The sequence below is a fragment of the Gouania willdenowi genome, chromosome 15, assembly GCF_900634775.1.
Source record: "Gouania willdenowi chromosome 15, fGouWil2.1, whole genome shotgun sequence".
NCBI lineage: Eukaryota > Metazoa > Chordata > Actinopteri > Blenniiformes > Gobiesocidae > Gouania > Gouania willdenowi.
This window is the reverse complement of record NC_041058.1, coordinates 34,205,365-34,224,172: the sequence shown is the minus strand read 5'-3', so window position 1 is coordinate 34,224,172 and position 18,808 is coordinate 34,205,365. Positions and strand designations below refer to the sequence as shown.

The window sequence follows — 18,808 nt, the reverse complement described above, 5'->3', positions numbered from 1 at the left end:
CCACAGTGTTGGAACTGTCGCCCCCTGCGGTCACAGTTCATTTTCAGGTCACAACTGTTTTTATCCTCTTTCCATAAACAAAAGATGTTTACATCGACGTCTTTAACTTTTCCTGATTATTTAGAGCAGCACAAATTGTCATTGTGACTGAAAAGGCGACTAAATGTATGTCTGTAAATACAGTATATTAACTATAATGCAGAATAATGTGTTTTGTTAGACATAGATCTATTAATAAGGATATCTACAAGGTTTCAGTCCACATTTGTAAAAACAGCGGAGGATCCCTTTAAAAAATGTGGTTTGCATTATTTTAAAAAGTGCAAACTGAAGTAAGTTCTAGTTCTCATCACACAGAGCGGCTGGAAACATGGCGTTGTGTTGACAGTGTGTTTTAAACTTCTGAGCAGAGAAAGCTGCTGAAATGGATCCTCACTCTGATACTGAACTTATGACAAATACTGGAGCCAATGAGAGCAGCTGAGGAGGGTTGAAATGTGCGTGTGGAGGCGGAGCTCCGTTAGGGTAAAGAATTAGAGCTGTCAAACTCCAGCAACGTGTGTTCCATTCCACCGTAGCCGATGATCTTCTTCAGCTTCAGCTGGTCGTTGTGGAGGAAAGCCTGAGGGCCCAGGATGGACTCCTTTTTGGAGAACATCTGGCTGATCTCCATGAAGGTCTTGTTCTTGGTCTCTGGAATCACGATGTAGACAAAGATGGCCACGGAGATGCAAATGGTGGCAAAGACCAAGTAGCAGTAAGCCCCGGCTGACATCTGATGGAGAGAGAGAGAGAGAGAGAGACAGAGAGAGAGAGAGAGAGAGAGAGAGAGAGAGAGAGAACATAAACCTTAACCAAACATAAACCAAATATACTAATCTGATCCCGGTACAAGTTGACTACAAAGGTTCACACAATTAGGTATTACATTAGAGAACGTACAATACAACACTTTTAATCAATTAATTAATTCACAACATTCTTTCAAAATTCATCTTGAGTGCATAGTACTACAACCAGAAAACAACGGCTTTTCACCTTTCAATGTCAGTTTGGTCTGATAAATGACAGAGGTTTTGCTGAGTCATGAGTCAGTTTGATCTGATAAATGACAGAGGTTTTGCTGAGTCATGAGTCAGTTTGGTCTGATAAATGACAGGTTTTGCTGAGTCATGAGTCAGTTTGGTCTGGTAAATGACAGAGGTTTTGCTGAGTCATGAGTCAGTTTGATCTGATAAATGACAGAGGTTTTGCTGAGTCATGAGTCAGTTTGATCTGATAAATGACAGAGGTTTTGCTGAGTCATGAGTCAGTTTGATCTGATAAATGACAGAGGTTTTGCTGAGTCATGAGTCAGTTTGATCTGATAAATGACAGAGGTCTTTCTGATATCTCACTCTGAGACCTGAGGATGTGCTAAAACATACACCGTACAGGAGCACTAGCATGTGTTAGAGGTGATGGAGCTACATTCATATAAGGCCGTTATTGTAACAAAACAATTTGTGTGTCTGTACCTTAAAACGTGTGTGTGTTTCAATCTGTGTGTGTAGAATTAGAATTTTAATGAGATCTGTAACTTTTAAACTTGTGCAATACCACTAGAAACCAGTGACCGACCCAAGCCAGTTATTTTGTGTATTTTATTCTTATATTATGTGTTTACGTTGTAGTTTTATGTGTTTTATGTAGTCATTTGTGTAGTTTTGTAGTTTTGAGTGTGTTTGAAGTTATTTTGCATAATTTTGTTTACATTGTTGTTTAGTGCATTTTTGGAGTCAATTGTATATTTTTTTGTAGTTTGATGTGTGTTTGGAGTCATTTTGTGTATGTTTTCTAATGTTTTTATTTACGTTGTTGTTTAGTGTATTTTCTGAGTCATTTGTGTGTTTTGTTGCAGTTTTGAGTGTGTTTGGAGTCATTTTTTATATTTTTTTTGTTATTCTCATGTACTTATGTAGTCGTCTTGTGTGTTTTTGTGTGTCCTATATCTGATACAATATATTTGACATTCATGCAGGCTTCATGTGTGTACAGTAATACAAACTGCTCCCGATAAACTCATAATAATGTAATAATTGTCACACTCTGCTGTGTAAAAAGCAGAACTAATTCACAGAATGATGAATAAACACATAAAGGACCATTAACATAGTTGGAACAAAGCTGGTAAATGTACCTGTAGGAAAGGAAAGACAAAGCCAACGATGAAGTTGGACACCCAGTTGAGGGACCCTGCGATGATGTAGGCCGCCGGGCGATGGGACTGTTTAAAAAGCTCTGCTGTGATGAGGAAGGGAACCCCCGCTGGAAGAACACGAGACCAAACTAACGATCACATTGATCACTGCTTTACATTACAGGTTACACCAGTGGTTCTCACACTTCTTAGCTCTAGTTCTCTTTTCTCTTGTTTCTGAGTCCATGTACCATCTTTGTCCGACTACAACACTTTGCTGAGAATTCTATAAAAAACATCTATAAATCATAATGATGTAATGAATGAGTGATAACACACATTTTAAAGAATTTGTAAATAAGTGGAAATAAACAGTATTTAGTTCAGTGGTTCTCAACCTTTTTAGGATTGTGACCCTATCTTAATTTTTTTTACTGCATTTTAGTTGAACTAGTTTTACATTTCACAAAGTAAAAGTATAGAAGTACAATTGTTTTAATTAAAAAAAAGAATAATACAATTTCAAAAATATATTTGAATTTTTCAGAAATTTCAGGCAACCCCACATGGGGTCCCAACCCCAAGGTTGAAAAACACTGATGTAGTGGCTCTTAGATAGATTTAATTCCATAGTTTTTATCATTTGGGGTCATGTCACACCTGGCTAGTGTTGTGTTCAAGACCACACTATCCGAGACCAAGACTTGCCTGAGACCAGAATGCACCGAGACCAAGACAAGACCAAGAACGAGACCATGAACATTTTTTTTTTTTAATTTAAAAAAATATTTCAATAAATAAAATTCTGACAAGGTTTGACAATTAAATAACATTCTCTCTTTAGTTTTAGTTTCTTTTAAACACATTTGATGGAGAAAAAAGGTGCCTTCAATAATATTAAAACTACTACTGCTACTGATAAATTCACAATTATTCTACATATTTGAAAACAATTTTTTATGTCAGCTGAATGTACAGCAAGTTTTTAAAAGTATTTCTGCCAAGAAATAACATGTTGAAAATAAATAAAACAAACTCAAACCCTGGAACAGTCATGTGACAAATCAATCAATAGTTATTGTTGAGAATTATTATTATTATTATGGATACAGTGGAAACAGAAACTATAAAAATAATTATATTATGAACCTGTTTATATTGTAGGGAACATATTATATACATACATGTAATTGGAGTCTGAAGAAAAATAAAATAGACTAATATAAGACCTCTTTACAGTTATTTGACTCATTCTGTGCTAGTGCGACTTGCGGCGATGACGCGCTGGTGACGACATAATCCAAGATGGCGGCTGCCCAGACGACAGCAACACTATTTAATAAGAGCCTTAAAAGACATGGATATAATGAAAAGAGTGGATGGATAAACAAGCTGACTTTCACACAGACACACACAGACTTAGTAAACACACACAGACTTATTAAACACACACAGACTTATTAAACACACACAGACTTATTAACACACACAGACTTATTAAACACACACAGACTTATTAAACACACACAGACTTATTAAACACACACAGACTTATTAAACACACACAGACTTATTAAAACACACACAGACTTATTAAACACACACCAGACTTATTAAACACACACAGAACTTATTAAACACACACAGACTTTATTAAACACACACAGACGTATTAAACACCACACAGACTTATTAACACACACACAGACTTATTAACACAACCAGACTTATTAAACCACACACAGACTTATTAAACACACACAGACTTATTAAAACACACACAGACATTATTAAAACACACAGACTTATTAAACACACACAGGACTTATTAAACACACACAGACTTATTAAACACCACAGACTATTAAACACACACACCGACTTATTAAACACACACACAGACTTATTAAACACACACAGACTTATTAAACACCACAGACTTAGTTAGACACTACACAGACTTATTAAACAACCACACGGACTTATTAAAAACACACAGACTATTAAACACACACGACTTATTAAACACACACGGACTTATTAAAACACACAGACTTATTAAACACACAGACTTATTAAACACACACAGACTTATTAAACACTCACAGACTTATTAGACACACACAGACTTATTAAACACACACAGACTTATTAAACACACACAGACTTATTAGACACACACAGACTTATTAAACACACACAGACTTATTAAACACACACAGACTTATTAGACACACACAGACTTATTAAACACACACAGACTTATTAAACACACACGGACTTATTAAACACACAGACTTATTAAACACACACAGACTTATTAAACACACACAGACTTATTAAACACTCACAGACTTATTAGACACACACAGACTTATTAAACACACACAGACTTATTAAACACACACAGACTTATTAAACACACACAGACTTATTAAACACTCACAGACTTATTAGACACACACAGACTTATTAAACACACACAGACTTATTAAACACACACAGACTTATTAAACACACACAGACTTATTAAACACACACGGACTTATTAAACACACAGACTTATTAAACACACACGGACTTATTAAACACACACAGACTTATTTTCATCACTTTTTCTTGCCATATTTTTGCTCCTTTTAATGCGTTTTTGCTACATTACTCCCATTTCTGACACTTCTACATCACATTTGAATGTCTTTGCTGCACATGTTTTTATGACTATTAAGACCACATAAACTCTTTCCACCACTTTTCCACCTAATGTCACATATGTTGACCATTATTGTCACTTTAAACCTCTTTTCACCAAATGTTATGGTTATTTTTGCAAATGTAACTTGCCTTGGGGATGTCCCGATACAACTTTTTCACTTCAATATCGATATGATACCGATATTGCAGCCTTGCTTCTCGGCCGATACCAACATTGGTCCGATACGATATCAGCACAAATCATACGTACTTTTGTTACTTATTTTGTAGTGTGGACTGTTACTCAAATGATGTTACTCAAACAGAGAACAATAGTCAGTAACTGTATGTTACTTTGTTGAAGTGTGAACCACAGTCACCTATAGATAGAAGTGCTGGAGCAGAACATTTTATTAGAGAGCTTATATCAGTGATTTTAGATGCAGTCCAAAAAAAATCCGATATTTGTTTTCTGGCTGATATCGGACCGATATCCGATATCAATATCGGATCGGGACACCTCTAATTTGCCATGCCCATTATTTGCCAGTTTAAACTAATTGTTCCACTATAGTCACTTTGAACCCTTTTTATCACTATTTCTGTCTGTTTTTATCCACTCTAATTTACAACTTTTATACAATTTCTGTGGTTTTTAAAATCCCATTTCACCACCTTTTCCACCATTTTTAGTCACTTTAAACCATTTTATTAGTGATTAAAACCATGATTTCCATCTTTAAGATGACTATAATAATAATAAACGTTCCTGGATAACAGTGGATATTATTCAAATGAATAAATAAATGTGGTTATCACAGATTCATAGAACAATGGACCATCATTTTACTGACTTTATGGATGGACCCCAAAAATCTCTCCTTTATTCCCCCTTATAGATGGTCCTGTCTCCACATGACTGTTCTTCAATGTTCATGTCTGTGTTCAACCACCTTCAGCTACAGTGGGGGTCCCCGCTCTCTGGAACCTTTATTTTGGGGGTGGCTATAGGGCTAAACAGGATGGGAACTAGTGGTCTAACTACTGTAACTAACCCTGAGCTATGTCCATTGCATTTGACACATTGCGTTTGGCACACACCACACTCACAGAGTGTTGTCATCTGAAGTTATTTTACTGAACATGCAGTAATACATCACTCACCAGGACCAATACAAAATCCAGCGATGATGCCGACCACACAGCAGACACTGAGGTAGCGTAACACTAAGAAACGAGTCTGCAAAACAGTAAATAAGTAAGTATATTTTATTTCTATAGCGCTTTTCACAGGTAAAATCACAAAGTGCTGTACAGGCAAAAATGAAACTAAAACAACAGCAACATCACAAAAGGATAATAAAACACAAGAGAATTTAAAACAACAGGAGGAACATCATAAAAAGATAATAAAAACTAAAAGCAATTTAACTAAAAGCCTTTCTGAAAAGTGTGGTCTTCAGATGTTTTTAAGAGTTCACACAGTCAAGCTCACACAGGGACTGGTGTAGGTTATTACAGAGTGTTGGTGCTGCCGCCTGGAGCGCCAGGTCACCCTGGGTTTTAAAATGAGTTTTGTGGATCATAAGTTGAACCTGGCCTGAGGACCGAAGGGTGCGCCCTGAAGTGTAGGGGTACAACAAGTCAGTGATGTATTGAGGGTCCTGACAGTGCATCGCACAGAAAGTCAGGATTAGAATTTTAAACTCAATATGATAATTGACTGGAAGCCAATGGAGCCTGGATAGAATGGGGCTAATGTAGGATGTTCTGGGAGAACTGGTCAAAAATCTGGCAGCAGCATTCTGAACAATCTCAAGTCTCTTTAGAGTCGACTTATTAAAACAGAATTACAGTAATCAGTGCATGACGAGATGAATACGTGTAGGATCATTTCTAGATCTGGTTTGGACAACAGATTCCTCACTGTGGAGATATTTCAGACAGTGAACGTCTCACAATGAAAATAACGTGTGTTATTACGACCCAAACACACACTAACACGATAGATGTATTGTTCTTTATTGTCAATTTACAGTATTTAATCACAGGAGGCGGGGCCACAAACGTGATTGTATCTGATCTGAGGGTCACATGATCAACATTCATGTCAACATTAGAATAACGACCAATCAGAGCATTAACACAGGAAACAACAAAGGCTTTGTGTGTTTTCAAATCATTTTGTAAATTTTGTGCATTTTGTTGTTTAATACATTTATGATTTTTGTGTTTTTGGAGTACTTTTTCTGTAAATATCCAAATATCACATAAACAGAACAAGATTTTCATTAAAAACAGAAAAACGCAGCTTATTTGGTTTTTGGTTTTTCTGTATTTCTGTTTAAGTTTTAAATCAGTCAAACAAAACAACCACACAGTTTATTTGTTATTTTGATTTGGTTTTGAAACGGAATAACCAAAGAACAAAGGGTACACGGATTTAGGGTTGGGGTCAATTGCATTTTTCAATTACAATTACATCTTCAATTATCGATGTTCAATTACAACTCAATTATGATTACAGTGACCAGCATTTCTTCCAATTCCAATTCCAATTATTTCCCCCTGGAAGTGAATTACAATTATATTGTCAATTACTTAAGTTCAATTACAATTATATCAATTACTGAGCCTTTAATAAATAAGCCAATAAAACTTAACCTTCCGCTTGTGTTAGCTTTCTGTTAGCATCTCTAATGCTAACGGGTCAGTTCACTAAAATGTATTTCCTATCTATTGATTACCTTGTTAGGCTTCCTAAACAAAAATATTAGTATTAATATTTTTTTCTGCCAGTATAGCCTTAAATGTATTTATTTTTAAATGGTAAAATGATCCTCATGAAAACTGACAGGTTAACTTGATCTGAACCATATTTTAATAATTATTAACTACATATGTTTAAGACATTAACATGGTTCCACAGGTTTACGTTTCATTAAATTGTCATTGACTGTTTTTACAAAATTTCCATGACAAATACAATTACAATTATAACTAAAATATTTGCATTTCCTGAAGAAATGCATTGGCTTAGCATTAACTAGCAATAGCATTAACTAGCATTAGTATAAGCTGGCAATAACATTAGCATTAGCTAGCATTAACATTATCTATCTATCTATTAATATTAACTAGCACTAGCCTATTATTAACCTACCTTTAACATTATCATTAACTTAGTATTAGCAATAGTTTAGCATTACCATTAGCACTAACCTAGCATTAGCCTATTAATAGCATTAGCCTAAAATTAGCAAAAACCTAGCATTAACATTAACATAGCAATAGCATTAACCTAACATTAGCACTAATCTAGCATTAGCACTCATTTACCTTTAGCCAAGCAATAGCTTAACATTAGCAATAATCAGAGCTGCCAAGCCTCACGCTTTGAGTGTGATAGTCACGCAATTTAACGCATTGTCACACCACACTCCACACTTGACATTTCTCACGTTTATGTTTCCCCATTCAGTACTCTATTTATTTTTTTCATGATAATGAACTTTGGTCCTCGCGGCTTGCTGTAGCTCGTGTAACTCTGATTGACTGACCAATCCCAGACGAGCCGTTTCTAGACACCTAACACAACACGCACCAAGTCGTCGACATGCTTTCAGAAAAAAAGTGTTTCTAGAGAACAGACGCCATCTGAGATGGTATGTAACTACTCAATTTTGTTCACTGTTCATATTGTTGTGTGTGTGTGTGTGTGTGTGTGTGTGTGTGTGTGCGTGTGTGTGTGTGTGTGTGTGTGTGTGTTATAGTGTTAGTATATTCGTCTAAAAGACTAACATTTTGTGTGTGTCTCTCTCACTCCTGTGTGTATAAAGGTGAGACATGAGATTGTAGAACCGTCTGTAGTTCACATTTTAACCCTTGCGGCGCCTTGTCTGCGTCATATGTCTGTGGTTCATACACAGAACATTCAAAGTTTTTTTCTCTGCCAAATCACACCATTTGCTAGTCAGCATGTCAGCGTTACAGACACCGAAGAATTATAAACAGGGCAGAAGTACGCCAGTTAGCTGTGTTAGCAGCTGTCTGTCAGAGGCTCAGTGTAGATGTCTGTCTGTCTGTTAAACTTTATCGGTTCTAAGTGTTGAAGCACTGTGTGTGTTTCTCGTCTATAACTAACTCTGTCGCTGCGCTGTGGCAGAGATCTGCTGCTGTAGCTAACGGGGCTGTTTCCACATTCTTAAAGAGACAGTGTCCTGAATGTGATTTACTTTAAAAACTACTTTCAACAACTCAGAGTTGCCCTGAAAAAAGCAACACTACATCATTTAATCACATTTCAGCCTTAATGAAGGAAAAAGTCAAAAGTGACACAAAATGTAGTTATTGTGCTGCTCGTGATTAATAAAAGGTTCTTTGTGGCTCCACTGACTTTGACCCATTATTGTTTTTATTGTAAAACTATTGATTAAAAATAAAGTAGAGTTTATATAACTTATTGCCATTTTGAGGAAAAATATAGAGATATGAGTATTGGTTCATATCACCCAGGCCTAATGTAACCAAAGCAGTAACGTTTTATTTTGTAAAGGATATTATTGTATAAACTGTGTGAAATGAGGCGTTCAAACACTGATTAAAGTAGGATTTCATTAATATGAGTGTGTTACCTCAATAATCACTAGACTGATATCCTGCCTTGTTATGTAGCAAGTGATGCTAATGCTAATGCTACATTACTTTAGTAAAACAAAGTAAAAAGACTGTGACTATAAGAACATGTCAGACCTTTTGTTTGATGTTAATTGTAGTAGGAACCAGTTTGATAAATTACTTACATACAATTTAAAAAAAACATTGTCCTAAATGATCTTTTATTCCTTTTTTCCATTTAGGGCGATGATTTTAAGTAAGTGAAGTTTGTTTTGATGGTAAATAATTTTAAAATAGTCTAAATGATGTGAATAAAAAAAAATCGTGATGTGAGTATGCACCCAATAAATGAGAGTAACTGTAATCCCAGCGTACGCACCTGATAAATAAGAGTAACTGTAATCCCAGCGTACGTACCTGATAAATGAGAGTAACTGTAATCCTAGCGTACGCACCTGATAAATGAGAGTAACTGTAATCCTAGCGTACGCACTCAATAAATGAGAGTAACTGTAATCCCAGCGTACGCACCTGATAAATAAGAGTAACTGTAATCCCAGCGTACGTACCTGATAAATGAGAGTAACTGTAATCCTAGCGTACGCACCTGATAAATGAGAGTAACTGTAATCCTAGCGTACGCACTCAATAAATGAGAGTAACTGTAATCCCAGCGTACGCACCTGATAAATAAGAGTAACTGTAATCCCAGCGTACGTACCTGATAAATGAGAGTAACTGTAATCCTAGCGTACGCACTCAATAAATGAGAGTAACTGTAATCCTAGCGTACGCACCTGATAAATGAGAGTAACTGTAATCCTAGCGTACGCACCTGATAAATGAGAGTAACTGTAATCTCAGCGTACGCACCTGATAAATGAGAGTAACTGTAATCCTAGTGTACGCACCTGATAAATGAGAGTAACTGTAATCCTAGCGTACGCACTCAATAAATGAGAGTAACTGTAATCCTAGCGTACGCACTCAATAAATGAGAGTAACTGTAATCCTAGCGTACGCACCTGATAAATGAGAGTAACTGTAATCTCAGCGTACGCACCTGATAAATGAGAGTAACTGTAATCCTAGCGTACGCACCTGATAAATGAGAGTAAGTGTAATCCCAGCGTACGCACCTGATAAATGAGAGTAACTGTAATCTCAGCGTACGCACCTGATAAATGAGAGTAACTGTAATCCCAGCGTACGTACCTGATAAATGAGAGTAACTGTAATCCTAGCGTACGCACCTGATAAATGAGAGTAACTGTAATCCTAGCGTACGCACTCAATAAATGAGAGTAACTGTAATCCCAGCGTACGCACCTGATAAATAAGAGTAACTGTAATCCCAGCGTACGTACCTGATAAATGAGAGTAACTGTAATCCTAGCGTACGTACCTGATAAATGAGAGTAACTGTAATCCTAGCGTACGCACTCAATAAATGAGAGTAACTGTAATCCTAGCGTACGCACCTGATAAATGAGAGTAACTGTAATCCTAGCGTACGCACCTGATAAATGAGAGTAACTGTAATCTCAGCGTACGCACCTGATAAATGAGAGTAACTGTAATCCTAGCGTACGCACCTGATAAATGAGAGTAAGTGTAATCCCAGCGTACGCACCTGATAAATGAGAGTAACTGTAATCTCAGCGTACGCACCTGATAAATGAGAGTAACTGTAATCCCAGCGTACGTACCTGATAAATGAGAGTAACTGTAATCCTAGCGTACGCACCTGATAAATGAGAGTAACTGTAATCCTAGCGTACGCACTCAATAAATGAGAGTAACTGTAATCCCAGCGTACGCACCTGATAAATAAGAGTAACTGTAATCCCAGCGTACGTACCTGATAAATGAGAGTAACTGTAATCCTAGCGTACGCACCTGATAAATGAGAGTAACTGTAATCCTAGCGTACGCACTCAATAAATGAGAGTAACTGTAATCCCAGCGTACGCACCTGATAAATAAGAGTAACTGTAATCCCAGCGTACGTACCTGATAAATGAGAGTAACTGTAATCCTAGCGTACGCACTCAATAAATGAGAGTAACTGTAATCCTAGCGTACGCACCTGATAAATGAGAGTAACTGTAATCCTAGCGTACGCACCTGATAAATGAGAGTAACTGTAATCTCAGCGTACGCACCTGATAAATGAGAGTAACTGTAATCCTAGCGTACGCACCTGATAAATGAGAGTAACTGTAATCCTAGCGTACGCACCTGATAAATGAGAGTAAGTGTAATCCCAGCGTACGCACCTGATAAATGAGAGTAACTGTAATCCCAGCGTACGCACCTGATAAATGAGAGTAACTGTAATCCCAGCGTACGCACCTGATAAATGAGAGTAACTGTAATCCTAGCGTACGCACCTGATAAATGAGAGTAACTGTAATCCCAGCGTACGCACCTGATAAATGAGAGTAACTGTAATCTCAGCGTACGCACCTGATAAATGAGAGTAACTGTAATCTCAGCGTACGCACCTGATAAATGAGAGTAACTGTAATCCTAGCGTACGCACCTGATAAATGAGAGTAACTGTAATCTCAGCGTACGCACCTGATAAATGAGAGTAACTGTAATCTCAGCGTACGCACCTGATAAATGAGAGTAACTGTAATCCCAGCGTACGCACCTGATAAATGAGAGTAACTGTAATCCTAGCGTACGCACCTGATAAATGAGAGTAACTGTAATCCCAGCGTACGCACCTGATAAATGAGAGTAACTGTAATCCTAGCGTACGCACCTGATAAATGAGAGTAACTGTAATCCCAGCGTACGCACCTGATAAATGAGAGTAACTGTAATCCCAGCGTACGCACCTGATAAATGAGAGTAACTGTAATCCCAGCGTACGCACCTGATAAATGAGAGTAACTGTAATCTCAGCGTACGCACCTGATAAATGAGAGTAACTGTAATCTCAGCGTACGCACCTGATAAATGAGAGTAACTGTAATCCCAGCGTACGCACCTGATAAATGAGAGTAACTGTAATCCCAGCGTACGCACCTGATAAATGAGAGTAACTGTAATCCCAGCGCTGCAGAGGCCCATCATTATAAAGCCTCCAATGATCAGTGTTCTACGGCCCAGCTTCTCTATTGTGAAACACTGGAGGAGAAGAAAGAGGAGAAAGTCATCAGAGACAAGTCAAACGTATGGAAGAGGTGATGCCCTTCATCTGTTTATCATCGTCATCATCATCATCATCATCATCATCATCATCATCATTATTATTATCATCTGTTCTTCATCATCTGTTCATCATTCCACCCTAAACCGCTCTTTAGTCCAGTGGTTCTCAAACTTATTTTTTGGCTCATGTCCTCCTTTCTCTAACTTTTTCATTCTCAGATGATTCATTTGTGTAAAACTTGTCTACCTGTGTGTGACCTTACATCCCCATTGACCAGATGTGCAGAGGTAATACTATTGATTTCATACGTGACATTGGTGGTGGGGAGATTTTTTTTATTTATTTTATTCATTCAGTTTATTTCCGACATGGTTACATTCACTTTTTTTTTTTTTTTTTTTTTTTTTTCTTTTTTGTACATGCCGAAAAAGGAGACGAGAGAAGCAGTTTGCTTATCCGGGTCCCGTCCCCTGTTTTACCATCGCAAATTTACATGGGTTTACATGTGTCTCTGGTCAAACATTCTTGATTTCTTCTGAACGTCCTTTTTTGTGTATTCTCATCTGTAGTCAGTGTTGTCCTCCTCTATCTTTGTTCGTGTTGGCCTTGTTCAAAGGAAAACACGTCTGCTCTCTCCAAAGACCAGAGATTAAAAATGTTAAAATGATATCCTAATTTTGTAACAGCTCTTTCACAGTGAAAGTTATTTAGTGGAGGATATGTCTGAGACAGAGAACTTTATAGTGAATAACTCCAAATATGTTACATAATATGTTACATAAAAGGAGATAAAGATAAGTAAATAAATATGTTTATTAAAGAAAAGGTGGGCGTAACCAACATTAATCAGTATGGTTCATTGTGTGAGAGTCATGTATGTTCACCCCAAAGATCAAAAGATTTGGACAAAACATTTTCTAGATCCACTAACTCTAAAACTGAAAGTTTAACCTGATGGTGGCGCTGCAGTACAGGTCAAAGGTCATATCATCACCACAACCAATAGGGTTCATACTCTAGTGCTCATTAATGTTGTCAGTTAATTTTGGATGTAAACTATTCAAGACAAATTCATTCTAATGTAAAAGTTTGTCCTGATGGTGGCGCTAGAGAACAGGTCAGGGTTTTATTATCAATAGATTATTTATGGATTCAACAAATAAACAAAGTGTCTGATAAAAAAAACAATTCTGGAGGGATATATGCCTGGGTTCAGATTGAGCCCAAGGGTAAAATGTCTTTTTAATTTAATTTAAGTATAATAGCAGGGTTAAAAGGTTTTTTCCCCTTACATATATATATTTATTTATTTATTTTTTCAAGATTATATATTTTGATGAGTGCTACGAGATGACTATTGTACGGTGGCTGGGAAGTGTCAGGTGAATGCATTTACAGAAACGAACACAAATGCAAACCGGCCACAACGGAAGTGTTTCCGACGGACCGGTATTACAGACGGACGGGTATTATGAAATGATAGCCTGATGTGAAAAATATAAGAGTATCTTAATCAACTTTCACTTACTTTCATACGCGTTTCGATGTCTTCTTCATGTTCTTAACTGTTCTGGTGGGTTAAAAACATCCGCCAGAAACGTGTCCGTCGGAAACACTTCCGTTGTGGCCATTTTGCAATCGTTTCTGTTCGTTTCTGTAAATGCATTCACCTGACACTTCCCAGCCACCGTACTATTGTTGTAATTAGCGCAATATAAATAAAGTTCATAAAACCTGGTTATCAGTTGACCTTTAACCTTTCACACTGTAATTATATTAACAGTAAACATGTTACCCCGATGAGTCCAGCAATGATTTCTATAATTCCTGTTCCTGCTGTGGTGTACTGGATCTCTGGATGGGGAATACCAGCGTTCTCAAAGATGTCGTTTGTGTAGAACCAGATCTGTAAAGAAGAAGAAAACTTTCTCTGGTCAACGCAAAGAATTCTGCAAACTCAGCTTTATTCTTCGCATAGCATTAGTTTTAATCCCAGGATTCAGACAAAAACATGGATACAGTATGTGCTAATCCTTCCTTCCCTGTGGTTCAGCCTACGGTAAATGTTACGTTAATGCGTTACATCTCCAACCAAAGTTGGGATCAAATATAATTGTAATTGTGTAATTGAGAACAAATTCCATGATTTATAATGTAATAAGGAGGCCAGCGTATGTATTTATAATTGTAATTGTATTTGGAAAACATCTGTTGCTGTTCCAATCATAATTGAGTTGTAATTGTTCCCATTTTATAGTATTTTTCTCATCAGATGTCATTACAAGATGTTGAACTTCCTGAAATTGTTCCAAACATGCTAAATACGGTTAGCTATTGTCATTAATTTCATTTTAATTTCATCGCTGAGATAATGTGAGATATAACGTCCAGTCCTTTGCTACACATGCTAAAGCTAGCATTAGCCCACCTGTTTTACTGTCAGAATATGGAGAAAATGTGAGATATTGTCCAAAAACATGTGGGTGAAGTTAATCATATCACCTCATATTACGAGATTACGCGCAAGAATGAACATTTCCGTCTCTTGTGTAAATTTCCGTTGTGTAAATGTGTGGTATTTTCCTCAGAAACATGCATGTGAAGCTATTCTTTAGTATCAGATTGACATTTCAGCTTGATTTTGTTTAAAAAATAAATAAAAATACTTGTTAAAAATGATAATAACAATATTGACATTTCATCTAGATTTTGTTTAAATAATAATAATTACTCAACAGGTAGGTCACAACTCAAAAGTGGGTCAGGAACCCATTTCAAGTTTGTAAAAACTAAAGGAGAAAATTAAACATTGCTTTTAGTTTATGGAGGATTTTGTGTTGTTTTTTTAAACACAATGCTGTCGATCAGACTTCTACCACTAGAGGGCAGTAGGTTAGGTTTATGTCTAAATGTCCCCATAGTGCAGTGGGTCACAAACCTTTTCTGCTGTGCCCCCCTTTGAAGAATAAAAAACTCTCAGCCCCCCCATTGCAACATTTAAAAAATTTAGATATTTTTAAAAAGGGTCAAAAACTTGTGATCATTGATGAAAATAGAGGCTTCAATCTTTCAGAATCTGGTGTGAGATTTCAGATAGTCATAGTAGAAAATATTCTGTGGGTCTTTAAAATCAGTCAAAAGGCTCAAAAACGGCTGGCACTGAATGAGTTAATGATGTAAATCCTTGTTTTAATCAGAAATAAAAAGGGTTAAAAGTGACCAAAGACAGACAGAAAAAATGGTTATAAAGGTTTAAAGTGTCAATATTGGCTTACAAGTGGCAAAAAATAGGAACAATGAGTTTTAACTGGCAAATAATCGTAGAGGTGGTTACATTGGCAAAAATAATCATGAAATATTGTGAAAAGAGGTCAAAAGTGACAATAATGGGTCAACATATGTGACATTAGGTGTACAGTGGTGGAAAGGGTTTATAAGTGCTGAATATGTCTTGAAAGTGGAAAAAATGTGCAGAAAAAACATTGAAATGTGATGTAGAAGTGTCAAAAATGGGAGTAATGTTGCAAAAATACATTAAAAGGAGCACAAATATGGAAAGAAAAAGTGATGAAATTAGGTTAAAATATGGTGAGTTTTGTGTAGTTAAAGAAAATATTCTTAGTTTCTTAAAGGTGTCTGACGACCCCCTCCCAGTATTTTATGACCCCAAAAGGTTGAGAACCCGTGCCATCCTGTGAGATATAGGAAAGTCAGTATCATGTATAAACGGTTACATTTTTGGAATGAATTCAATAAGAGGAATTGTGGGAAATAATTCCCTTTATTTGTGCAGAGGCCTGTTTTCAGAGGAGTTTTAAAGTTCAACCAAATGAGAACCTTTCCTTTACCAATGGAACAGGAAACAGAGTTAGGAATCAGCTACACACAATTCAATTTTTCAATTTGAGAAATCACAAACTTTACAACACTACTTATTCTAATGTTTGCAGGGACACTCTCCATTAAATCGTTGGGTCAGGACGGCCCTAATTACAGACACGTGATGCAGACGTTATTAGCACTAGATCCGCGACATGTGGTGGACCTCTGTGTAGAGTTTGCATGTTCTCCCAGTGCTCACAGGATGATTGTGGTTTTAGCAGCTCTGCATGCATAGACTGAGTTTGCAAAAAAAAAAAAAAAAAAAAAAACATGAAATATAGTGAAAAGAGTTTAAAAGTGACAATGAGTCAACATGAGACATTAGGTGGAAAAGATGTAGAAAGGGTTTATAAGAGCTGAATATGTCTGGAAAGTGAAAAAGTGAAAAGACTTTAAAATGTGATGTGAAGTGTCAGAAATGGGAGTAATGTAGCAAAAATGAATTAAACAAAGCAAAAATATGATAAGAAATATATATATATATATACATTACATATATATGTGATATAAGTGAAAATATTTCAGTCTTTCTTATGTAAAAAACTTTTTAAATGTTAAATCTAAATCAAAATGTTAAATCTTAATGCTAAATAGAAATTAAAATGTTAAATCTAAGTTTAAATCAAAATGTTAAATGATAAATCTAAATCAAAATGTTAAATCCAAATCTACATCAAAATGTTAAATGAAAACGTTAAATGAAAATGTTAAATGAAAACGTTAAATGAAAATGTTAAATCGAAATATTAAATCTAAATGTAAATGTGAATTCTAAATGTCATGGGTGAAACTAATTATTTAGCGAGTTTGCAAATTCACCAGAAGTACCAAAATAAAAACATTTACTTTGAGTAGTATCTAATGGAGTTACATTTGACTTGTATTTTATGTATGACTTACTTGTACTTGTACTTGGGTAGATATAAATATATATATCATCTCTGTTCTGTATACAGCTTACATGAAGGAGCTCTTACAGCATCTATGCCTGACAGTTGCATGCCGATGTTGATGACCACCACGCTGAGAACCTGCCATCGAACCGTGTGGTCCTGGACCAGCTTCAGAACAGACAGAGTTTCCACTGAGGACAGCGAGCGCTGCTCCTCCTGCATCTCCTCAATCTCACTCTGAATGTTACACTTGGTTCGATACCACTTCAGAGCTGAAAGACAGACACTAATGTCAGCAGAGCTCATGGGCTACGGCAGCCACTACAGTATTTAGTCTACGGTGGAGAGAGAACCAACAACCAGGGACACAGAGAAGTGACTGTGTTTAGGTCCCTGTTATAAACAATGTCACCAAAACTGTTTTTTTTTCCCCTTTTTGCCTTTTTTTCTGATGTCTCTTTTTTTTTTCTTTCATTCGCTTTTTTTTCCTATTTCTTTTCTATTTCTTTTCTCCCCATTTTTGTCCTTTTACAGATGTCCTATTTTTCTTTTCTTTCAGTTGTTCTCTGTCACGCCCTCTGGCTCGGAAGCCAGGTAGTGCAGTCTCTGTTCTCTCTAGGTGGGTGGCAGCTTGGCAGGTGGATTGTCTACCAATCAGCTGATGAAGTGCACCTGGGTCTGATCTTCTCCACTGAATAAAGCTTCACTCTGGACTTCAGTTCCTCGTCGGACTGTAAAGCTGAATCGTCAGTGTCTGACCTCAAAAATCAGTCTGTTTGTAGATCTGTTGCCAAAGCTTACCTTTATCTTTATTTTCTCAGTTGGAACTCTGCACACTCTGGCCTCCAAACCCTCCTCTACCCTCTGTGGACAAGACAGGACAAACTCCGGATTTTCTTCCCCTCATACTCTGCTGCACCCCAGTTAAGCTTTTTATTCAGTTGGTACTTTTCGCTCATTGAAGTTGTTTTTTGTTAGGATATTTTTGTGTAGTATAGCATTTGTTTTGTTTCTGGTTGTTTTTGTATTTTGGCTGGTTGTTTATTAAAACTTATTGTATGCAATTTGAAGTCGTGTCTTGTTGACCTGCACCTGAGTCTCACCATTCGTAACAGTACAGTCCGACCATGATGAACTCAGCAGGCAACGAGACCGGCACTGAAGCAGCACAATCGGGGAGTCCTTTACAGAAGGCTATAATTGATCAGGGAACCCTTTTAGGTCAGCACGAGACGCTGCTTCGCACCCTAGTGGACAGCAATAATGCTTTGTTGAAGCAGGTTTCACTGCTCACTTCAAAAGTAGCACAGTTAGGCGGTGGTTCTCAGTCAGTGGGTGCTGTAGCTAATTCTGCACCTGTTGCTAGTCCTGCTGTCA

The 18,808-nt window shown here is 36.8% G+C and overlaps 1 protein-coding gene across 1 annotated transcript in view; it reads right to left on the bottom strand.

Annotated features, from left to right (window-relative positions):
• Window positions 1-520: 520 nt before the first annotated feature.
• Window positions 521-18,808, bottom strand: part of slc2a15a (solute carrier family 2 member 15a) — a 55,363-nt gene continuing 37,075 nt past the window's right edge. Inside the window, 6 exon segments of the mRNA XM_028468143.1 lie at window positions 521-775; window positions 2,180-2,307; window positions 6,038-6,113; window positions 12,530-12,631; window positions 14,452-14,562; window positions 17,516-17,824. Coding sequence (XP_028323944.1) covers window positions 521-775; window positions 2,180-2,307; window positions 6,038-6,113; window positions 12,530-12,631; window positions 14,452-14,562; window positions 17,516-17,824 — 981 coding nt within the window.